The sequence below is a fragment of the Raphanus sativus genome, chromosome 9 (assembly GCF_000801105.2).
Source record: "Raphanus sativus cultivar WK10039 chromosome 9, ASM80110v3, whole genome shotgun sequence".
NCBI classification, from domain to species: Eukaryota; Viridiplantae; Streptophyta; class Magnoliopsida; order Brassicales; family Brassicaceae; genus Raphanus; species Raphanus sativus.
Genome location: NC_079519.1, coordinates 6,859,126 through 6,884,376, shown reverse-complemented (window position 1 = coordinate 6,884,376; position 25,251 = coordinate 6,859,126). Strand labels below are relative to the sequence as shown.

The 25,251-nt window shown below is 31.9% G+C and overlaps 4 protein-coding genes, 1 long non-coding RNA gene and 1 pseudogene across 6 annotated transcripts; 2 read left to right on the top strand and 4 right to left on the bottom strand.

Annotated features, from left to right (window-relative positions):
• The first annotated feature begins 875 nt into the window (after positions 1-875).
• On the top strand, positions 876-2,315 carry LOC108827354 (auxin-responsive protein IAA33-like). Its single transcript, XM_018600734.2, has 2 exons — positions 876-1,453; positions 1,934-2,315. Exons 1-2 carry the CDS (start codon positions 1,047-1,049, stop codon positions 2,010-2,012), a joined length of 486 nt encoding a protein of 161 aa, XP_018456236.1. The 5' UTR covers positions 876-1,046; the 3' UTR covers positions 2,013-2,315.
• A 123-nt stretch (positions 2,316-2,438) lies between these two features.
• Positions 2,439-4,414, bottom strand: LOC108827351 ((DL)-glycerol-3-phosphatase 2). Its single transcript, XM_018600730.2, has 6 exons — positions 4,232-4,414; positions 3,684-3,908; positions 3,457-3,517; positions 3,170-3,317; positions 2,952-3,031; positions 2,439-2,848 (listed from the first exon to the last, which is right to left on the bottom strand). The coding sequence occupies exons 1-6, from the start codon at positions 4,302-4,304 to the stop codon at positions 2,719-2,721; spliced, it is 717 nt and encodes a 238-aa protein (XP_018456232.2). The 5' UTR covers positions 4,305-4,414; the 3' UTR covers positions 2,439-2,718.
• A 2,321-nt stretch (positions 4,415-6,735) lies between these two features.
• LOC108827302 (AAA-ATPase At5g57480) lies at positions 6,736-8,547 on the bottom strand. The gene has a single exon (XM_018600676.2). The coding sequence runs from the start codon at positions 8,457-8,459 to the stop codon at positions 6,921-6,923; it is 1,539 nt and encodes a 512-aa protein (XP_018456178.1). The 5' UTR covers positions 8,460-8,547; the 3' UTR covers positions 6,736-6,920.
• A 1,079-nt stretch (positions 8,548-9,626) lies between these two features.
• Positions 9,627-11,212, bottom strand: LOC108824623 (mitochondrial outer membrane protein porin 4-like; annotated as a pseudogene).
• Positions 11,213-11,633: 421 nt separating this feature from the next.
• Positions 11,634-13,022, bottom strand: LOC108827052 (hydroxyproline O-galactosyltransferase GALT3-like). The gene is made up of 2 exons (XM_018600398.2): positions 12,569-13,022; positions 11,634-12,163 (listed from the first exon to the last, which is right to left on the bottom strand). Exons 1-2 carry the CDS (start codon positions 12,993-12,995, stop codon positions 11,634-11,636), a joined length of 957 nt encoding a protein of 318 aa, XP_018455900.1. The 5' UTR covers positions 12,996-13,022.
• A 3,251-nt stretch (positions 13,023-16,273) lies between these two features.
• Positions 16,274-17,519, top strand: LOC108826323 (uncharacterized). Of its 2 annotated transcripts, XR_008939002.1 has the most exons (5): positions 16,274-16,429; positions 16,501-16,568; positions 16,806-17,054; positions 17,217-17,365; positions 17,431-17,519. It is a non-coding gene; the product is annotated as an uncharacterized LOC108826323 (long non-coding RNA). The 2 variants fall into 2 exon arrangements; XR_008939001.1 differs by having other exon boundaries at positions 17,217-17,519.
• The last annotated feature ends 7,732 nt before the right edge of the window (positions 17,520-25,251 follow it).

Here is a 25,251-nt window from a genome sequence, read left to right as displayed (position 1 = left end):
TTTAAGTTTTTGTCACAAAAAATAGCATTAAAAAAATAAAATGACCAAAATAGTATTTTTTATTTTGAAAAATTTAATATTTGTTTTTTTATTTTTAAAAATTTGAACACATTCCTAAAACTGCAAAGGTTATAAATGCATATTTACCCTTCAGTAAAACTTATTTTGGTCATTTTCTTCTTTGTGATTCTATTTTGTGACAAAAACTTGGTTTGGTGTTATCTTAGGTTTTTTCTCAATAAAAAATGCCAATTTTTCTTATAATTTCTATTTTTGTTAATATTAATTTTATGAACTCAATTGTGTTATTGTATAATTGTTTTTAAAATAATATTTTAATATTATTTTCTTAAACTAGTAGAGATATAAATATAAAAATAAAATAAAAACTATTCAAACTATGCCATTTTTATTTATTTACTTTAATTACAATAAATTTTTGAATTAATATATATAGCTACTAAGTTATATAAATAAAAATATAAATTAGAGTGTTGAATTTTTTTAAACAAAACCATTGTAGAGATAAAATTTATATATGTGTTGAATTTATAGGTGGAAGAAATAGAAGATGATGTGGATTGTAAAAAAGCGTAAATTAAGTTGTTGAATTTATACAACCATAGTACATAGTCTAACAAAGAAAAAATGTTAAAATGATATTTATTATGGAACATATGAAATAAATTGATTGTTAATTACGGATCCGTTGTTTAATGGGAAACTCAAAGAGCAGATGTACTTTACAATTAAAATTAAATGAAAAAAAATTTTAAGACAACAATGAAACAAAAACTATAAACAAAATAAAGACACCTTTTGGCACACAATCTACGTCTTCTCTAATTATTTTGACTATTTATAAGTACATACATTCACTTTCACCAGAATCTCATCAACACCAACTCAACAAAGTCTCTTTCTCTCTCTCTCTTTCAACACACGAAACACTTTGAGATCCCTATAATTAACCGTTAATACAAATACCCTAAAACCCTAATCTCACAGTACGAGCAGTTCCAGCCACAAAGCCAAAACTCTTCAGAATGTTTCATCAAGACAACACAACGCAACAACGTCGTGACACAACGACAAGAACACCATCATCCTTCATGCCAAACAATCTTTCTGGAAACCCCAATAGTAGCTCAAGCTCCGGAGCCCCCGGGAGATTCCCAAGGTTTGGACTCAACGTCGACGACGATCTAGTTTCTTCCGTGGTTCCTCCGGTCACCGTTGTGCTAGAGGGACGTTCTATCTGCCAACGCGTTAGCTTGGATAAGCATGAGAGTTATCAAAGCTTGGCTTTAGTTCTGAGGCAAATGTTTGTAGATGGGGCTGATTCGACTTCAGAGACGGACGATCTTAATCTGTCCAACGCCATTCCTGGCCATCTTATTGCTTACGAAGACATGGAGAACGATCTCCTTCTTGCTGGTGATCTCAGTTGGAAGTAATATATCCCTCTTTTAACTCCAGATAATATAAAAAAATTAGCAAAAAATAAAATAAAAAAACTCTCGAATATATACTATATTATATAATACTAATTTATATTTGCTTATAGTTATTTAGAGACCATATAAACTATTTTCAAACCGTTTTAATTTTCTACGAATCAAATATTTAATTCTCTTAAGTTGGATATTGTATGTGTTTTACAATGATTAGGAGTTGAACCCGACATATAGACATACATAGGATGCTAAAAAGATGGCAATGCTAGTACGAGCGTTCATGCAAGACAATCATATGCCTTTTATTCTCTTTTATAAAACCAAGATCTATCAATGTTTGGTTTACTTAAATCTTTTACGGTTCTATGACATTTAAACAACTTTATAGTTTTTGTTATCGTGTGTTTGAAGTTATATAACTGATTGTATGTAAATATTTGGAAGTTAAGGAGAGATTTTGTTTTGTGAGGAAACAGGGACTTTGTTCGGGTAGCGAAGAGAATTCGAATCTTGCCGGTGAAAGGGAACACAAGAAAGGTTAGAAGAAACGAGTGACTGTGTGAGTGAGAGTTAGAGATAACGTTTTGCCAACGATGTCAGAAGATGTTTTGTAGCAAGCCTAGCTATATATGTCGGTGATTCCCAAGGGCAGTTATTGTAAAAGTTACCATCATATGGGTTTTGCTTCTTTGTTCGCTTTTATCTTCTTCCCACAAATTGAATGGAACAACAAAAATGTTAAAATTCACTAATCATGTGCAAAATGAAGCAACTTATCTTTGTTTCATTTTTTCTCGTCTGCAAGTCATACACAACTCTCACGCATATTACCATCTCTCTTTGCGAGTGATATGATTAATGTTTTGAATAGAGGATTGATTCGAAGTTTTGTAAATGACACATGTTAGTGATGCGTAGAGAACGGAGATTCCAACCATAAAGAAGAAGAAATCAATTCAGCAACCGACAAAAAGCAAGAAAGAACTAAATGAGCCAATGTATGGACCTTTGGGAGGAAGAGTTTGTACAATCTCTTTGTTTAAACGCCAAGGCAGATGTTTGTTTGGTCTCTTGTCACGTCACAAACTTAGTTTCTGGTTTTCTTGGCTTTAATAGCCAAAACATCATAATACCCTTGACGACATAAAACCTCATGGCCTTGTCATGTAAGTGCCAAAAAAAACAAATATAACAAAAAGACAAACAATCACGCTCTCCCAACGATTCATGATTCTGACTTCTCATCATACCTCCAAGAAGATTAGTTTGAATCCTCAAATGGAGGCAAACCCCACTCCTCTGGTTTGAAATCGAGTAGAGAAGTCATGATTTGATCTGCAACGTCTTGGTGAGAGATATCTAGTCTAGGATCTGGCACCATCACCACGTTCCTGTAGGAGAAGAATAAACTTGGTGTAGATTGAATGTGTCTGAAACAAAACAATTTAAACTCATCTGTTTGGTTTTATTCAATAGGAGAGATAATCCACTTACATTCCGGCGTTTTTAGCAGCAAGAACTCCGGATGGAGCATCTTCAAATACCAAAACCTTTTGTGGGTCAACAGGACCATCCTAATGAATATTCAGACGAAGAGGGACATTAGTTTACATCTCATTTTAAAGCATGAATCTAGAGGAACTCAGTTACATCACATGGTCTTGCATATGTATTAGTAATGAAGCATCTAGGGAGATCGTTTGTGCAGTAACCTTAAATCTCCTGGATGCAGCGAGAAAGCCGTCAGGGGCAGGCTTTCCTTGCTTCACCTCAGGATCATCACCGCGAACTACGTGATGCATCAGTGAGAACAAGTCTCTGTGTCTTTGAGTTTTTAAATCAAAGTGACGTGTGTGAGTTCTGCAACCATTGCATTCAAAAAGTTAGATGTCAAGTATCCGGATTGTAAAGAAAAAAAAACTGAAAATTAGAATGAACAGCTCAAATGGTATATTAATAAGAGAAACATATATAGTGTAATGGTGAAGAAAAGAAATACCCGGTAGCAATACAAATTGGAATGTTGTTAGCATGGAGATGCTTGATGAGCCTGCTAGCCCCTGAAACAGTGGAATAAAAAAATGGTTCATGACGTGAATACAAAGGTTCGGTGTTGAATTAATACGACGCAAAGGCAGTGCCTTTCTGTCTACCCACATGAAGCAGAGATAACCAGACATGTAATTTTCCAGTGAAACCATATGTGCAAACAAATGTAAAAGGTACCTGGCATGAGCTCGCTAGTAGGGAAGAGTTCTTGAAGCATGGCCTCTCTCTCGACAAGGAAGTCCTCAGCGGAAAGAGAATCGCTGATCCCGCTTTCGTCAACAAAGATCCTGGCAGCTTCTATGGCTTTTCTTCCCATCATCTTAGCCTTGAGAGACCAGTCAAAAGTCTTGTTGAATCTAGCAAGTATGATCTCCTGTACCTCAGTGTAAAACTTCTCCGTGTCTACAACAAAATATTGATCATTAGATAGACGCAAAGCTAGTGACACATATAGAAAGTCTTGATGATAAATACGAGCACAAGATTTGAAAATTCAGATAGGCTGAAATTTTCATTGAGACTGTATAGAGAATTAAGCTAATGAATGATAAGACAATGGAGTGGCTAATCAATGAACTAAGTAAAGATTCCAGATCAGATTTAAACAACAAGTTACACATTTCATCAGAACAATGAACAATCCAAGCAATCAAAATACGCCTCATCATGACCAAAACAACCTTTAGATCCAATAAAGAGAAGATTCGAAGAGATCATGTATATACCGAGAAGAAGACCGTCCATGTCGAAGATCACGTGAGTGATCGATCCTCTGCCGGCGGTCTCGGGAGTCGACATTGATACTTCTACGATTCCGGTGGATCTACGATTAGATATCTAAATGGTTTCTACTTTCTTGGAGCCTACACTGTAACTGACAACGTAGCGAATCTAATTGGAGTTGGTGTGACTCATACTCTGATACGCTTACAATGATGACGTACGGTGACCACTACAATCCTTGGAGTGGGCCGCGTCTTACAATTGGGCTTGTTTATAACCACAGCTTAAGCCCCAATAAGTTTGGACAAGAGTATTGAAACAAACGACGTCGTTTCATTAATATCACTCCTTCGCAGCGAATATCTCTCCTATCATTTCGTTTTTCTTCTTCGGCGATCCTTCTCAGATCAAATCGATTTTGATTCGATGAACAATTAATCTGAACCAAACCAACAATCAAGATCGAACATTGACGAGCATTATAATCTAAACAGATCAAATTCGCGAATCGCAATCATGTCATGCTTGGCCCTAGCTCTCCAACCATCATACTATTTATCATATAAAGACAAAACACAAACAATTTTGAAATATGTTATAGTTACATTGCAAAAACAAGCACAACATATGCAAAGATTGATGAGATATCGTGAACATTATCAGGATATTTAGCGTAGGTGTTTTGTAATAGCACTAGCAATCCTATAAACTAGTGTGCGTCGTCAGCGTGTGTACACGAACAAAACAAAATCATGACATCTGCTACTATGGTTTGAGGCCTTTCCACTAGAATGAGACCTCGTTAATGGGCCTTAACCCCAATAATGATTTACAATCATTTTCTCCCTAAATATACAAAAGGCACATGTTGGTTGACAAAAAAGATGAAGCAAAGCACATGTTGTTTAGCTTTACATTACATTGCATCTGGATTAGAGTTAATAGACACATAATGATAATCCATAACATATAAACTTCCGCTGCTATGATGCACTAAAATACTCATATACTCATAATACATTTAAAATATGATATAGCACTCTACTAGCCGAATGAAATCAATGGAACATGTCATTCTTAGGTCAAATTTCCACTATGATATTTTTTTTATTCAAGCACCAATTACAATCCGTCCTAACTCCTAACTAAGATTCGCATGAAATAATTTACATATTTGTCTCTTAATGTAGAGTGATATGTCTAGTGGCCAAGTTTATTATAATATAAATCAACTGATTAATAACAGAAATTATTTTAGAAATTAAAAGCAATTAAGTACAAGCTGTGGAATCCTAAACACAAACCTCTAAAGGGATGAAAACGAGATTTTGCGCAACTTGATCTACCAAATCGTCAACTTTAAGTCTTTAACACTTCACATTTTATTTTTAAAACATGTAACTTGAGTGTTCGTTGACATATAAGAACGTATTCGAAATAATATAATAATGGCAAGGATGATTCTAAAGTCCATACCTAATATATGACAACTGTATTGCCACCACAGAAGAGTACCAATTATAACAATCGCAGTATTAATAATTGGCAAGTGCATGCTATACACCAAAGTGGCAAGATGTCAATAACCAGCTTGATCCGTTTTCTTATATGAAACTTCACTCATAGTTATTTTAGTTTTAATATTTTAGTAGCTGAGATTGAATGTTTGGATATTTAAATCCTTCAGACTGGATAACTCCCGTATTAAAATGCTAATAAGTTTGAAGTTGTATGGACAGACTTTTCAAATGTTAAAATTTCAAACTTTGGTTGGAGATTTCAAATTCTTACTTGGACCATCGACTTACAAAAGAATATTCTGAGTCGGTTGTTTTCAGGAAGTTTGATGCATATTTAATGCATGTCGAATTTTCTTCTTGTTATATTGATTAAATTGGATATTGTCTAAGTTTTGGTTTGGAAGCTCTTGATTATAAAAAAAATGAAGACAAATAATTCGGGTGGTGTAATTGAGGTATGGAACATCAAGGCTGAGAATTTTATCCAGATTAGTTATCCATTTCAATTCAATCCATAAAATTTGATATTGGTAAGTTTAACGAAATTACATAAAAATTTCAGAATCATATATTCGATCCGTTTTGACTTTAATGCAAATATATGTATGTATGTATATAATTAAATATAGAAGTTTAAATGTATAATTTTAGATAACTATTATTTTAACATATAATTTTATTAGTTTTTTTTTGACGAAAATATAATTTTATTAGTTTTATTAACAAATTATTTATATAAGTATTATATTACGATCCAATTTGATGTTAAAGAAAAAACAAGTACGATCCTTTTATTGACACCACACATGGTATAGTTTGACAAAAATTTGGTCCAGTATTATTTTATAAATTAGTAATGCTAATCGTACCCAGTGAGATCCACCTTTTGCATTTCCCATTCCCCACATACAAAATCCCCATCAGCCATTTACCTTTATCTGCAACTTTCCTCTCACTTTGTTTTAGTTAAACTTTTGTACTCCTAATTTATTATTATTCTGTCTTTTTCACATTTTCACCTACTTCTTCAACAACCAAAGTCAAAAAAAAAAAAAAAATCGTAAACCCAACAAAATAAAAGAAAAAGAAGAAAGATCACAATTTTTCACCATTTTTGTTTTTACATTGTAAACATGAAAAACAAAACCAAAAACAACATTGTTGATCTTCTCTAGTCTTTACAAATATTATCCTCAACCTCAATTTCTTCTTCATCACTATCATCTTCTTCATTTTGACTATCTATAGCCCTCTTCTCTTCCTCCTCCACAATTTCCAACTCAGTCAAATTTCCACTTTGACCCCTCAACTTCCCATCTTTCACATTCCCCTCCCCTCTACTCTTCAAATCCTCCAACAGCTCCCTAACCGCCCTCTCCTTATCCCTCCTGTTCTTGATCAAAGCCTCGCTGACGTCAGCAGGCGTCATCTCCGCCTTCTCCACAACCCTCTCCATCTCCTTCAAAACGTCCTCCTCCACATCTTCCTCCTCATACCCCAAATAGTTCCTCAGCAAAATCTTCAACGAAGGGAAATCACAGTAACTCATGTGTATATGCATATCCATCCTCCCACTCCTAAGCAATGCAGGATCAAGCTTCTCGATATGATTCGTCGTGAACACAAAGATCCTCTCGCTTCCACAACAAGACCAAAGCCCATCCGTAAAGTTCAACAAACCCGACAACGTTATCGTGTTCCCATTACCAGACTCTTCACCCGAACCAGTCCCCCCTGGCCGCGTCTCCAAGTCGTAATAGCTCCTCGTCGCATTGCTACCACTGCTCTTCTTCCTGTTCGTTAAATTGATCGAACAGTCTATATCTTCGATCACAATGATCGACTTGGAACTCGTTTTCATCAGCAGTTTCCTCAGCTCCGAGTTGCTATGAACCTCGGTGAGCTCGAGATCGTAAATGTCGTAACCGAGATGATTCGCCATGGCCGCGATCATACTCGACTTACCAGTACCGGGTGGCCCGTAAAGCAAGTAACCTCTCTTCCAGGCCCGGCCCGTTTTCTGATAAAACATCTGTCCTTCCGCGAAGTCCTTCAGATCATCCATGATCTTCTGCTTCTTGATCGGATCCATCGCGAGCGTCTCGAACGTGCTCGGGTGTTTGAAAGGGACAGACTCCCACGGATGTCCCCTCGAGTCCAACGACCCGCCTCTGGAGTTTGTATAAAGCAGCCTGTCCTGGTTCTTCCTACGGATCTCGCTGGCACGTTCCATGATGTAGTCGAGGTACGAGGTAAGAATCAGGGCTTTGTCTCTCTTCTTGATACGGAGAGTGAAGCCGCGTTTCTCCTCAGGCAACGGTCTCCAGGCGAAGGTCTGGGTCTGTCGTTGCGTGACGACGTGTTCCCAGAGGACGGTGACGTTGTCGAAGGTGTCCACGATGGAGTCGTTGTTGGAGAGGCCGAAGGTGATGGAGGAGGAGTTGACGGCGCGTGTGAGGCTTAGACGGTTGCCAGCGATGGAGACGGAGGAGCTTAGGTAGAGCTGGACGGCGTTGTAGAGCTCGTTGGTGTTGACGCCGTCGATCTCGGTTATGTCGAAGTAGCAGTAGGAGGAGAAGAGGTGGAAGATTCGGTTGAAGAATTTGAGGAAGGCGAAGCGGAGCTCGGGCGGGAAGATTGATTGGATTAGGCTTTGGCAGAAAGCTAAGACGCCGAGAAGTGATGCTAGTGATGTCCAATACTCTTTCATATTAATGCAGAGAGAAGAGAAAAAACAGAGGATTTTTTGAGGTGTGAACTTTACGGCGTGTGAGGGAAGAAGAGAGTAAAGAGGTGAAAGCTTTGAGAGATCAAGAAGAGAGAAGAGGTGTGTCTCTCTCAATTTATAGAGGTGAGAGTTTCTTTTTTTATTTTTATTTTTTTTTGATAATTTTTTCTGAAGGAAACTTTATAGAGAAAATGAAATAAAAAGAGTTGTTACAAAAAAAAAAAAGAAATGAAAGGCTGGTAGATAGCCTGGTGATTGTGAAAGAGGCAAAGAGTGGGGGCCATTGGAAGATGACAAGTGTATAAATATGAGAAAGTGAAAACAAATTTGGGTTTTGGAGTTTTATTTGAATTAAGCGTATTATTAATGTGGTTGCTGGATTTGTAGTGATTAATAATGAAGATTTGTTTGAGACTTTTCTTTTCTTTTGAGTGTTCCTTTTTCTTCTGTTTTTGTTGGTCAAAATTTCCGTCCTCTCTTTAAACAAATAACCATTTATTTTCTTTTTTGGTAAAACAAATAACCTTTTGTTGATATGAAAAATAACACTATGAAAAAGCCTAACAAAACATAATACAACTGATGTCGTTTACACTTTGAATAAAATTTTAAGCCCAATCAAATCCATTTTGCATAATACAAAATTTAAGGATCTTACTATTGATGTAGAAAATAATCTGTATAAAATAATCTGTAAACTTTTTGCTGTAGCTTTAGATTTTGTTGCTATAGAATTTTATGAAAGCACTAAAAAATTGCTTTGGATATTTGGCTCTGCAGAGCACTTCTACAGCTGTAGGTTATTTCAAGAGTTGTAGTTTTTAAAAATAAATTAAACCATGATTGCTTTGATTTTGGTGTTTTAGAAATAAATGGAGCTGTGGAGAGAGCACTCACAGCCACTACCAATCACACCCCAAATCGGAGCCAGAGTCAAAAGGAACAAAAAACAGCTTTCTATCTGCAACATGTCGGGTTTTATAACTCCCTTACATTTCACATCACCAATGAAAAGAAAATATATATTAGTGTTGTAAGTGATTTAATAACCCCCAACAGACATTCCTTTTGGGGCGGTTTTTTAGCTCTTGGTGAAAGACTGAACGGTTTAATTGTATTCCAAACTGAGAGAGAGAGCCCTTTCCTTTTTTATGGTTTAAGGGCGAGAGCGAGTCCAGGCCTGGGTGAAGAGGACACAACCTTTGAGTCATACTCAGCCGAGAGAGTTATGAGAGACTTTGGTCTCCACTCACTTTGTACCACCATCCCTGCTTTCCCATTGCTAAATAGTCTGGCCATCACCGTTGTGAATGGATCCAGAGAATAAGAGCTTCCGATGGTAAAGTTGTTGTCATGACTGGAGAAGTGACGGATAAGTTCTGCACCAACGGATGTGGTTGGATTTACTATGTGGACGTAAGTGGCTCTTAGACTCTCCCTTTTATCCTCCCTACAAATCAGCAGTCATTCAGTTCCATAAAAAAACCAAAAAAACTGAATGCAGTTGGAATCGTGTTGTTGTTGTTACTTACAGCATGAGCGCAGCAGAGAAATCTGGCTTGTTGAAACCAAATCCGGCGTTGTACTTGGTTAGTAACGAGGAAGCCGTGTCGAAACCAACTTCACCACCAAGGCAAACAGTCTGGCTTCCTATAGTTGCTGATAGATCAAGCAGAGGAGTTGGGTTGAGGCCAATGCTGGAATTGAGCGTAGCATGAGGATGAACATATTACACATCCAGCTGAAATATAATAAAAACACAAGTTAAGACTCATGAGTAGAGTAGTTGGGTTAGGCACTGACCTTGCCAGACTTGTGATCAGGTATTTTGAAGCTGATAATAGCTTTAGCAGATGGCATGAGATTTTTAATAGTTACTTTGTCGACACGCGCATTCAGTTACAATGTTACATTGTTATGAACACTAAAAGAAAAAAAGATTTGACCGTAAGAACACTAAAAGAAAAAAAGATTTGACCGTCAAAAAAAGATTGTCGACACGCGCATTCAGTTACAATGTTACAATGTTACATTGTTATGAACACTAAAAGAAAAAAAGATAAGAAAGTATGTATAGTCTATAGATATTTCCTTACACTTGAGTGACCGTCGATTTTCATATCAACAATGGTGTTTTGACCTTTAAACAATGTGCTTATATCGCCAAAAAAGAAATCATCCTTTTCCAAACCTGTAGCCACCAATTCCTGTTTGAAATATATATATATACATATATATTTTCGTTATGCAGAGTATAGTAACATAGTTTAAAGAAAAATTAAGCACATTTGTCTGAAAGGGGCAAGTCAGCCAAACAAGCCTACCTAGATGACACCAGAATGACGCCAAATTATCTACTACTTGTGATACATAACAAGCCGTGTTTGGAAACCGAAGCATGTGAATTAGCTGGATATACTACTAGCTATCACCTATTCTACGAACAAAGGCATGCGATGCAGGTATTCTTAAGTAGTCCCATATTAAGTTGAGTTGATTGCTTCTCTCAAATAATGTATTTTATAGTATGCATCCCTAGCTCTGGTCCAGAAAAGCCAGCAGCACAGATTCTATATTGTAGGCAGGATAATCTTCAACATGCATATATGCAAATTATGTTTTATAGATAGATTTTAAGATCTAATAGATATTAAATATACCGTTCATGTGGCACTGATCAGCATTGTCAGAGTAAACTTTTGGTCGAAAATGTAATAATCTTTGTTAAGAAGATATAATTTTAATTTACATGGTATATTCAATATAATTTTTGAGAATGTTTGACGTGATTTTAACAAGTTTTAAATGATATTGGGTGAACTACAAACATTAAAGCATCCATCCACCAAATCAAATAGAAATTTTAAACTTTATTTGATTTGACAGATAAAAATTCTAACTATGAAAAGAAGATTACGGTCGGCCAACTTTAGAACCGAAGTACAATGATAGTCTAATGTACTTGAACTGATTATAGACGACAGACGACAAGTAATATTGATGTTGAACATTGCTTTACTGACTATTGAGCATGTATGCTTATTTACACGTCTTTATTAAAGGACAGTAACGATCACAAAACAATTTTAAAAGGACAAAAAATAAGCATAGTGTATAGTACTGATCAAATGAAAGCAAAGCAAACCAAAAAACGATCTACGGTATGTGGTATAATTTAGAAGGCTTAAGGTTGCTAGTAACATTGAAGTAGTTCAATGTCCGTATCCACTTTTCTTGGTTCTTCAACAAATGAACCGCAATAGTATCAGGCCAAAGCTCATGTGTGCATTTAGTCGGTGGCTCGGGGAAATTATATATCGACCATTTAGCATTGAACCGGTTCTTTCCTCGTCTTCCTTCTTTCATCCAATCGCCAAACACTTTGTCTTCAGGACCTTCAAGATGTTTCTTGGGAATATCCGAGTCTTTGAGCCAGACTGCGATATCCCACGAGACTAAGTAACCCATTCCTGACATATAATGCACGAACGGGTCCATGCTTTGACATGGAATGACGTAGCCGTAGTAGAGATCTTCTCGGGGTAATGGTCTTAAAGATGCTACGAGGCTTTCTAGTCTTATGTAAGTGTCGTCGTCGGCTTTCATTATGTACTGATATGGTGGGTTTGGTGAATTGGTTTCGTTGAATAGGTCTGGTAAGCTTGAGAAGTATGTGTAGGTCTTGCCTGTGGATTGATAAATTAAATTAGTTAAAAATGTTACGACTATTCCATTTCGGTTCAGCTAGTCCAAATCGAACTAAAACATGAATAAAGCGTAATACAGAGTAAATAAGCTAATTGTGAAAAATATTTATAACCTAGTCTTTGCAACACCTTTAAGATAAACGAACTCTTATATTAAAAAAAAACTCTTTTTGTAAAAAGTCAAAACTCAAAACCATGTTTAACTGAATTAAACCATACTCAATAATGGGTTGGATATAATTATTTTACCATTCGGTTTAACGTGTATGCCAACCAAGTCTGTATTATACCAAACCAAACAGCCAAAAAAATGGTCTCAATTTGGAAAATTCGTTCTCAGACCGAACTCAATAATTTGACTTTAAACTGAGATAAACCAGTTACCTTTGTTCATATTCTCGTTGCAATTTAATATGATGATGTCATCATAACGCATGATCTCCAAAGCGACAAGCACTTTCTGGTCTTCTTTAGTCAAATTACAGAACACGAACTTCACGTCGATCTTAACGCCTTCAGGAACAGCTTGTGTGCCGTAGATCATCCGGAGAAAATGTCGACGTGGGTACTGATCGGGAAGTGTTAGAATGCCAATAAGAATCCTAATCTCATCATCACTTGAAGAAGAAGAGGAAGACAACAATGGAGGCTCACCGTTATTCATCGGAACATTAGACAAAGCACATCGTCCGAAACTCAGTAAACTGTCGAATCTGATTTCGTTGATGAAAGCTAGTACACAGATAGCTAATATGAAGAAGAAAGAAGGGACGAGGAGTTTTTTTCCTTGTGATCTTGGAGTATATCTCATCTTCTTTCTCCAGTGGAGCTAGAGATCTTGAAAGATACGATGAAGAAGAAGAAGAAGAAGAAACTAAGAACGTTTTTACCTTAAAGGAAACGCATTTAGGGTTTTTGTTTTGTGATGGGGAATGGTAAAACAGAGCTTTAGAGAAGCTTAAGGAACGTGAGGTTCAAAGCAGAGTTTGTAAATGAAGCAAGTGTAGGGGCTCCAATTTTCACACCATTTAACATGCCAATGTCTATTTTTTGTATATAATAATATGATAATAGATTCTGATTTACTCATGAATTTTTCTTTTTGTTTAGATAGATATATAAAAATAAATGAGTATTAAAAGTGCATTCAGCCTAATATAACTGGTCAATAATCAATATAATTGGAATAGATTTATATTCCATATATATAACCTCCATGACCATGAGTAACGTAAGGCTACTCTTTTTTTAATTGTATAGGAATAGTTAAATTTATTTTCTTATAATATTAGTATGATAATAGAGTTTGATTTACTCATGCGCAATACTTTTTGTTATATATATAAATGAGTAAGCGTTCAGCCTAATATAGTTGGTCAATAATCAATAAATACTTAAATAGATGAAAGTATTTATATTCCAATTTATAACCTCCATGAGTAAATATAAAAAGAGATCCATTGATGAATTCTGACTAAGTATCTCGTTAATTAAAAAAATCAGAAAATTGGAGAAAGATGAAGAGAAAAATTATTTGTACGGACTCTGCAAGAACTTCTTACGTTAATTAATTGGATAAGTGTCATGTTTTTATTGAATTAAGGATTTATAAAAAATCAATTTATATTAAAAGCAAAAATTGAATTATAATATAAATATTTATCTGCTAAGAACTTATTTTTAAGAAACTACCCAATAAAGATGCTCTAAGGCTACTCTTTAAACTTGGTTCTGATGGGAATTATCATATTAATTGCGTACAATCTTCCAATAAAAATAAGTCAAATTAGTTTAACTTGAAAGGGCTTTGTACTATATGAGATCTAGTTGCAAGCAAAGGCGGTGGATCTTAGCCTAACGTCTGGCCAGGAGTGTTAATTATTTTTGGAGCAACGGCCAGGAGTGTTAATATAAATAAAGATTTCATGTTTGGAATTAATAATGTCAGACCATCTTTAACTGTGGACTCTAGATTAGTTGTAAACTTAAAAAGGACAAGAAATAATAACAAATTTGGGAGAGAAAGTGCAGAAAATTCTGTTTTCATAGTCTTAAGAAACTTAGAACTTTAGAGGTCAGATGCCATTTAGGTAGGGTGAAATAGATGTTTTGATTGGTTTTAAAAATAAAATATAGTTAAATTATTATAATACTATTTTTTTCTTTTAGAAACTTTCCTAGTTTAGACCATCTTCAAAATATATTTTATAATTTCAAATATGAAGTTTTTTGTTCTCCAAAAAGGAATTTCAAAACTTAAAATTTAAAATTTCGAATAGAAAACTTCAAATATATAGTGTCATTATTCAAAATTTTAAATTTGAAGTTTCATAATTTCATTGCATTTTGGTCCTTACATTTACATATTATATTTATTATTCTTAAATATTTTATCCTTTAATTTTTTTGACCTTTCAAAAATTTATAACTCATAAATATTTCAAATTTTCTTTTATAATTTTAATTTTTACAAAAAAATAAATTAAACTTAAAAATAAGTTTTTTCAAAACTGGATTTAGATAAAAAAAAATATTAGAAAAGAAACTTAAAGATGCACTAATTGATCTTATATGAAAGTATTACGAAAATAGATTTATAGAATAGTATAGTATTTTACTTTTAATTTAATATTTTTATGTAGTTCTATGTTAAATTATATATTTTACTGTATCATTTTTATTAACTAATATTTCTAAAATATTTTTATATATGTGTTATTTATTTATAAAATTTTATAAATTTAAATCAAGTATCATAAATATAAAATCCATAATAAAAATACAAATTCTTTTGAAATTAAGTTTGAAGTTTTACTTTTGAAGAAAACTAGTTTAAAACTTCAAATATAAAATTTTGCAAATTTCAAAATAAAATGTCTCATTTTGGAGATGATCTTATAGCCAATTGAACTGCTCTTAGACCATCTCCAATGTATTTTGCTATTTTTACCTCTAAAATAGAGGAACTCTATAATAGAAATGAGATATGCTCCAATGTATATCTCTAAAATAGCAATCTCTATTTTATAGAGTAAAAAATAGAGGATTGCTATTTCTTCCTCTATAAATAGAGAAAAAAATAGAGATCTCTATTATAGAGTAAGAAATAGAGGTGGGTTGGAGCATTTTCACCTCTAAATGCTATTATAGAAGTGAAAATAGCAATGAATTAGAAATGCTCTTATACAATAAACATAAAGCTTGGAAAATTGAAAGTTGGGTGCGCTGGTGGGGGGTGATTGGACTCAAATATAAATCTGGTAAAAGTAAAATTATAAGAACATGGTTGGTTTCGAATTTCGTGTCGCGTAACAGTCTCATCTTGCCACTTCCTCTCTACATAGTTAATTAAGGCGTTGACTTCTTCAAAGATCATACTGTACCGTGGCCCGTGTGGATCTTTATGAATCACTTCATATTTTATATTTATCTACTAAGACAAGACCTACCCCTTGAGAGTAAAGTAAAATTTGATACTAAAATATTTTTTTGTAATATGCTAAAAAATATTTATATGATTTATTTATAAATGAATAAGATGTAAATATGTATTTTTTTCTCAATTCATCACATCTAGATAGCATGGTATTGAATCATTAAGTTTTATAAAATCTCATTAGTTATGGAATTGTATCAATTGTTAAAAGCCTATTAAAATGACATCTAACAAAAGAATAAATAAAAGACCCAACAAACACAACCCTTGAAAGCTTTTGCAATTTCTTACACGGAAACGACATCCAACAAAAACATGAGTGGGAGTGATGACTGTTCTGGTTTAGGGGTAGCAATATAAAAGACCCTGGGAGGTTAGTTTACTCTTGAATTTATTCAGAACATCAGAGGTAATTGACATGTATTAAAAATGATACAGTTAAATTCGTAACAAAATATGTATTTGCAATAATAATAGCCAAACAAAAGAAAAAAAACCAGTTAGGATGCAGTGGTAAGATCCGTAGTGATCCATGATAATTAAAAAAGCTGTATATTTAAACTATTAAGACTGAAGTACACTTAGCTATCTCCCTTTAGTTTTGCACAAAAATTACGATCTAATGCCATTGGATCTATACACTGTCGTTTTGTAATATAACTAGACCATAACATTTACGATCTACTTTTTTTTTCTGAAGATTGCTTTGTGTTCTTCGATCCCTATATCTCCAAATTGTTATTCTTGATTCTTCAGTGGAGATAGAAACTCTCTAAGCCACGCTCTAAGACAAAGACACCTCCCTCAAGGTTTGATTTCTGATTTTAATTTCTAGGGATTTCAATTTGACAAAACTTTCATTTTGATTTTGTTTCTCCAGAATAAGTTTTCCGAATTGGATGAGGTTAATAGGGAAACAGGAAGAGAAGTTACTTACCTTTGTTTCAGGTACCATTTGTGAAAGTCTCTTCCTTTTCATCACATGCTTCAACTTTCGTTCTCATTTCTTGCTTCTATGTCGTTAGGTTAGCTTGCTAATTTGTTTGACAGTAGAGAATCGATGCTATTCCGTTTGGAATTATATAACAATTCAGTTTCTTTATTTTTATGTTGTTTATTTCTTACTGAAATCAAGTGTTTTGAAAGTATGTTCTTAGCATGTCCTTCTATCTTTTGCTTTTGTAGCCTCAGAGACGTTGACACAGCATTTGAAAAGTGGAAACCAGAATATGAAGGAGAACATGGAGAGATGGAGGAAAGAGATAAGCTCAAACCAGGCATGTGGTACCCTATATTAATGTGTTAATCTTCTTCCCCTGGACTTGCTTCTGACTTCTTGTGAAGTGTAAAATCATGGCTGTCTTGGTCCACATATATACCTGGGACTAGAGCGTCTGGAGTCTCAAAAGTGCCTTGTGGAAGAAGAACAAAAGAGTAAGAAAGTTGCATTTTTTAAACAGAGAGTGTTATGGAGCCTTTCTTGATTTCTGCATCAAACGCTTTGTCCTTTTGGGCATAAAAAAATTACAGACAAGGCACTTTTCAATCAAGTTGAGAAACTAAAAGAGCTGAAACATTCTTTCTTTCATGATTCAGGTAACTTCTTACGGTATAAGAAACGAGCCAACGAGATATACAATATGGCAGAGGATCGGAAGTCAACCAGTGGAAGGAATCAGGTTGCTCTTTGGCTGCTTAATTAACCATTACTTTCCGGCAAGAGGACAAGCCACGAACCATCAAAAGTACCAAACAATCTTATCGTTTTTGTTTTCTGGGTTTGTTAATTTTAATGATTATTCTTACACAGAGCCTTTGGTTGCAAGAGGAGTCAGATATCGATTGCAGCAGCAGTTATATACATAAAAACACTTCTCTGATGAGAAGAAGTTCAAGATCTGTTATATACCCATTTTCTATACTTAATGTTATAGCATCAGATTTTCACTCAAAACCAACAATCTCTGATATTGAACCCCTTCAGATATATTGGTGGCAACTGGGTTTGCATAAGGAACTATAAGAAATTCTTACAAAGGTTTCTACCCTCACCTTTCCAAGATCAAACCAGGATATGGAAAATCATGAACCTTTGCCAGAATGTTTAATATAAGCTTTTGTCTGTACCTTTCCAAAAGCTCTATAATGTTGCAGTGGTGATGGAACAATGACTATGAGTTTATGAGATTGGGGGTAAACACGTTCCCAGCAGTAGGTAAAAAAAGAGTATAAAAATTGGATTTAGTTGAAACTTATGAGGTGGTTTGAATCGTGTATTTTTTTCTCACTTTAAGATTTTTTCGAAAGCTCTTTTTTCTTTACCATGAAACGATTATATCAGACGAAACAATTAACGAGAAAAACATTAACGCATAAGCGTGAATAAATCAGAAAATTAAGAGAACAAAGATCCAACCAATGAAGCCCTTTGTCAAGAAAAAAGATCCAACCAGTAACCGATTAAACTAAGAATATTTCCAGCTATAAAAGCATGATTTGCTTATTCAATTAGCTTCCAACACACTTCATTTTCACCTTGGTAACTTAGTTTTATGTTCGATTAAAATTAAAATTAAAATGTACTGTTTTAACAACTGATAACAAATTAAAAATAAAAAATAAATTGAATAGGATATATGTTGTTATAAATTTACATTATATAAACATCAATATGTATAAAATATACTTAAATAGTCATTGCAAAATAAAAAATATACATATAAATTAATAAAAACTATACTGAATTTGATCCTAAAGATAGTATCAAATACGAACCGAAACTGGTTAAATATTCATATGAGTTCAAATTTTGGTATTTAAGGAAATAGAACTCAATCTGATTCAAACCATAATAGTACAGGTATCCAATATATCTAAATCATATTTATATACTTAAATATTTTAATTATTTTTAAATTTAATATCGAAAATATATTAAAATTTTGAAATTTTCCAAAATACTTGAAAATATATGCTACTTGAAAATATATGCAAATAGTCAAAATAAATATTTTAAATAGCAAAAAAATACTCACAAAAATACTTAAATAGATATTGAGTCTCCATCTAAATATTCAAGTCAATTCAATTTTATGTTAAATTTAGGTATTTTGATATATTATTCAAATTCATGTGTTATATATTAATTTTATTTTTAGATTTTGAGAAAAATAAAGTATATATGGATTTAAATTTTAAATATAATTTATGGGTTATCCAAATCAGAACCGAAGTTGGACCGAAGTTATAAATACATGAATATGGGTGAATTTTTCAAACTCAAAAACCCGAAATTTGAATAGATCCGAACCAAATCCGAACAAGTACCAACAACGTATAAATACATTTGAAAATATAATTAATTATAGTTGATTTTTAAAAAATAAAGTAAACACCCGCGCGGGCGCGCGGGTCAAAATCTAGTCTAATCTATTAAAACTGAAGTACATATTAGATCTGACCCTGAATTTTCCTAAATATTTACAATGGAATGCCACTAACATTAAAACACAGTAGTTTTGTATATTTAATAACCAATTACTTATCATTTTTGTCACGCCATTTTTTAACCTACCATATCTTTGAACAATTCTTAAATAATATACGTAAAGGATCTTAAAAGATATTCATATATCCTTAATAGTTGTGTGACGATTAAGATGGTGAAACTATCTCAAATCTAACAGGGATGAAGATTTGAGGGATTACTGGGTTTCTCTGTAATTAATGGAGAAAATAATCGCATGTTACAGCATTGGAAGGGTTTTGTGGATCTCGATCAGTGGAGAATATGCAATTCTTAGTTCGGAGATTTCCAGATACCAGCATAAAAGGCAAGGCTTACTCTGTTCTGATTTTTTAGAAGAGCAGAGACATGTTTATATATTTGAGGGATAGATTTGTTGTTCATGATATCTTACGTTGCAATACGCAGTCTCTGCTCCTGTGTTTTTCACTTTTATGTTTATCATAATTCAGTGAAACAAGTTTTTTAATGGATTCATCAGCTGTTAATCCATTAATCAAATTTCAGGCTTCTTTTTTTCATTGATACGAAGGTGGATATTGGCAGAAAAAGTTGTTAACCCTCGGGAGAGATGAAAGAGGTCATATTTTTTTACTTTTGTGTTCAATAGAAAAAAATACAAATTTTTTTTTTAGTTAAGCAGAAAACAGCACGTGTACTTTTTTATTTCCCAATTTTTATTTGTGGGTCTTCTCCATTAACAATATAGTAAAGTATTTTCTTTGTAATGTATTATGATCCATATTAATAACCACACTATGTAGTTAAAAGAAAAATTAGTGAATCAAAACTAACCGAACTTTCTAAATACCCTAGCCGATCCTAAAACTGCGGAAACAAAAAAACCAAAAAACTGAATCAGAACCGAATCGCCCAAAGGTTAATGTAAATGTTGAAATTATTAAATTTTGAATATATATGTACGTGATTTAAAGTTTGAATTGAAAATTATTAATGAAGTTACATTTTTATCCTACAATAAAACATGTTAGTTAATTTTTTTAACTTATATAACTAAAGATATATTTAAACATAGATCGAAAATATTTTTTTTGTATTATTACATAACTAACACAACATACATCCAATACAAAAATAATAATAAGACCAACAACACAGTATATAGTATCAGAAATTTAACTAACAAAGTGTGTTGCATAAAAAAATAAACTAAAGAAGTGTAAATGCAAACATTAAATTGTTGTGTTTGACATATTATATTTATCTTAGTTAAAACAAAAACGCCATTATGTAAACCATGTTTAATACTTAAACTAAACCATTTAAAATTAACCAACCATTACGTCTATACCACTTCAAATAAAGCAACAGCTTTAACAACTTTAAAAAACTACATCAATTTAATAATCCGATCAATTTTAACAAACCATAAAATAATCACCAAGTAAGACAACTCACATTCATCACAAATCAATTTATCCCGTCTACTCGGGTTAGACAGCCCTTGAATTTGCAAAACATTTACATGATATATCTTCCCATTAATCACAAATATATTTATCTACATATTAAATACCCAAATATAAGTTATCTAGATAACTAATAAGAATACTTATTAAATTAGTACATTACAATCTATTCTCTTTAACAAAACAGTTCATATATAATTCTAAATTCTGATATATGAACCAAATTTAAAATAATAACTAAATGGCCCAATTCAATAATTTAAATTATTAGCTAATTATTTTTTTTTAAATCTCTACTTATTTTTAATGTTACTATCTAAACATTTATTTATTTTAAGAAAATCTCAATATCAAATGTGAAATTTATATACAACTTTAATTTAAAATATATTATATTTTAATAAAATCCAGAAATATTTTTATTACTAATAAAAGACAGTAAACCATAGAAAGATAAACACAAACTTCTAATTTATAAAGTTCAGAAGCTAAACACATTGAGTAACACAAACAAATGTCAAAACTGAATAACTATAAATATATAACAAAATTTATACCCGCACGGATGTGCGGGTCAAAACTCTAGTTATACTTAATAGCGAAACATAGGGTGTGATTGGTAATGGCTGTAGGTGCTGTCCAGAACACCATTTATTTCTAAAGCACTAAATTCACAGCAATCAAACTTTATTGACTTTTTAAAAATCACAGCTCCGGAAATAATCTACAGCTGTGTAAGTGCTTTCTAAAGCCAAATATTCAAATCAAATTTTTTGAACTCTCCATAAAATCTACAGTAATAAAATCTAAAGCCAAATCAAAAAGTACATAACAAATGGTAAGCAAAGATGCAAATAATCTTAAAAAGCCAAAAACAAAACAAATACTAAGATAATGCAACATAATAAAAATAAAATAATGAACATCCTTCCAGGTTTGTCATGAACTTGAATCCACCTACGAATAAAATAAATTAGACTTTTATTAGAGAAAAAATGTATTTAGTTAAATTTTAGAAATAACTAAAATATATATCATATCTTCACCCCACTAAATTTGCCAGAATGATAAAACATACAAAACAGCATTAGCATTCGTAGATGTCCAATAATGATGCAATTCTCTGGCATTACTTCCATACTCAATACATTTGACTTGCATGAACCTGTTATTAGTTGTAGAAATCATAATTAGTTCCAACAATTAGATAAACTTTGAATACTGACTACGAACAATTGAATGGATCTCAGTACATACTCTGGGTTAATTAGAGAGAAGACCGTTCTTTGTTCCATAAAGTTATCCCACTCTCACCATTCATGAATAAAGTATAAACGATTGCATAGAAGAAATGGTGATGAGTAACGGTAAATGAACTCACTTGTGAATCCACAAGAACCATTTCCACTCTTTCACCACCTTGAGCAGAATACTGCTTCCATAAGCGAACTACCTTTGACTTTAATTCTCCAAATATACTTGTAAGGTTTCAGTTGAGAAACTTGATCAAAACTGGCCATTGTTTTATCATTGTTTAGTTTTTGAAGCTTAGGTGCTTTATGTGATGGAATGTAGTGACAATGTAGCTCTCGCTTTATATAGTATACTAACAACGTTAGGGTTAGAGGAGGACGATTTCAAATTTTGGTATTAAATTTTTTGATTTCAAAACTATTCTGACTGAGTACGCAGATCTTCGTATTTTATATAATGAAGCTTTTGATTGAAAAGAAAATCAACAAAATAATGGTACAGAAAATTCACCTAATTTGCTTTCTAATCATACAAAAAAGTTTGCAATCACGTTTTATGATTTTGAAGATTACCATTTTTGTAGGATTCCTGCTACAATTAAATAATAAATGCAAGAATAAAATTCTATTTTTTATGTATCAAATCTATACTATTATTTATGAAGTGATTTTGCTTATGTGTCGGCTTCTCCATGATTTTAGGTATTTGATTTAAATTTTTCCTTTATGATATAATTAAAACGAAATTACATATTAATAATAGAATATTATTATATTTTTTAAATGATAATTCTCATATAGATATTTTATTGTTATCAAGAAAATCAAATGTTTATATTATAAAGTATTAAGACATAAAACAATTTATAAATAAATATGAATCAATCAAAAAGTAATTTTTTATGTGTCATATTTTTTATGATTTTAGGTTTTTTATTTATTATATAATTAAAATAATTCTATATTAATATATTAGTTTATAAGTTATATTAGTTAATTGATTATAAACTAATATGATAAAATCACTGAAACATATTTTAAAAGTAAGATAATTCTTATATATATAATGTAGCTATGTGAAATTAATATTTTTTATTATAAAACATTAAGGTATAAAAATTTTATAATTAAAAATTAATCAATCAAAAATATTTGTATAAAATATTTCTAATATATAAGTGCTTTTAAAAAAATTTCACAGTAATAAACATAAATTTAGGTATTTGACTTATTATATATTTAAAACGAATTTTATATTAATAATATTAGATTAAATTTTATATTTCCTAATTGAATATAAAATATGAAAAAATATTTTTAAACAAATAAGATAATTCATATATTTATTTTTTTTGTTACCTGGAAAATAATATTTTCTATTATAAAAGATTATGACATAGTATAATTTATAATTAAATATTAATCAATCAAAAAGTGATTTGTTTATGTGTCATATTTTTCATAATTTTAGGGATTTTTCCTGGAAATAATATTTTTTATTATAAAAGATTAAGATACAGAACAATAAATAATTAAATATTAACCAATCAAAACTAATTGTATAAAATATTTTCTAAAACATTTATAATATATATGTGACTTTAAAAGTTTATCATAATAATAAATGTATATATATATATATATTTATGTTTGATTTAAATTTTTTATTAAAGCATAAAAAATATTTATTATAATAATTTTAAAATTAATAAGACATAAACTAATAATTAGTTTTAAAAAGATTATTCCCGCATGTGCGGGAACAACACCTAGTTCAAGAATAAATCTAAATGCAAGAATAAAAATCTAATAAGTTGGTTCTTGGTTATTTTCATCACATTGCCACAAAAATCATGTAGTCTTGCTTACACGAAAATGGAAAAAATATTAAGACAAAACAACACGTAGTCTAACTCCATCACTAATATGGACGGTCTCAATGGGTTCAATCCAGATATGATTGTAATGTAGTCGTGTTATTAACTTTCAGTCTAAACCCATCACTAATATGGACATTCACAATGATTCAATACAGAGGAATCTGTAATGTAGTCTGGGCCACTCAAATTTTTTCAAGTGAACTTAACGCATATCATATTGTATTGATGGCCCTGATGGAACATTGTATTAACAGGGATTGTTCATGTTTTCATAAAAAAATGTAAATTCTAAAAGCCAGGAATCAAGGTAAACTTTTTATACAATTAATCAAAAGTAAATAGTTTTATAAACTATTTACTTATGTGCTGAATGATTGTCATGCATGTCGATTTTGTTTTTATGTATCAGAAAGAATTGGCCAGGGGTCGAAGAAATAAGATTGTGATGAAGATATCATGTGTAAAATTCCTTTTTAGCACAAAGGGGTTACTTAATATATTTGAATGTACTCGCTAATTTAAAGCAGGTCCATATGTTGAAGAGTCACATGAAAGTCATAAAGGGGCACATTATTTTATGGCGGACCAATATAAGAATATCTCCAGAAGACACTATATAGGGGTGGGCAAAAAAACCGAACCGGGCAAAAAAACCGAACCGAACCGAGTCAAACCAAACCAACCGAACTGAACCGAGTCAAAACCGAACCAAACTAGTTATGGTTTACTTTGGTTGGAAAAATTCTAGAACCGAATCAACCAAACCGAACCGAACCGAAATCGAATCCATAAAATAACCAAAGTGCCACTCCTATTGCCTATAATATTTATACTAGGTTCAAAGATAATAATGTAAAATAAGTAGATTACATTTTAATGTTTGGTTTTATGTTTGGTTTTACGTTTAAATACAAAGAAATAATTGATTTAGTTCTATAAATGGATTTAGTTCACATAATTATTTTTTTATTTTCACCAACATGATGATTTTATGACAATGCGTCGATGTTTCAAAACATGATTTTTCTTAAAAGAACTAAACTAAAAAAATTCGATTAGACCGAACCGAAATACTAACCGAACCGAATATAAACTGAACCGAAACCGAACCGAACCAAACTAAATATGGTTTACTTCAACTTGAAATTTTTTAAAACCGAATAAACCAAACCGAATTGAACCCGAACCGAACCGATAAAATAACCGAAGTGCCCACCCATAACTATAACTTCATATTTAAAGTTTTTTGTTTTCGAAAAAGAAATTTCAAATATAGAGTATCACTATTCAAAACTTCAAATTTGAAGTTTCATATTTTTATTTGTATTTTGGTCTTTAAAATTATATATTACATCATTTTAATCTTTTAAAAAATTATATCTTATAATATTTTATATATATTTTCATAAATTTTAGTTTTACACATAAAACTAAATATAAACTTTAAAATAAGAAGTTTTAAGGTTTAAAAACATCTTTAGACTTCAAATATGAAGTTTAAAACATCTTTAAACTTCAAATATAAAGTTTTGCAAGCTTCAA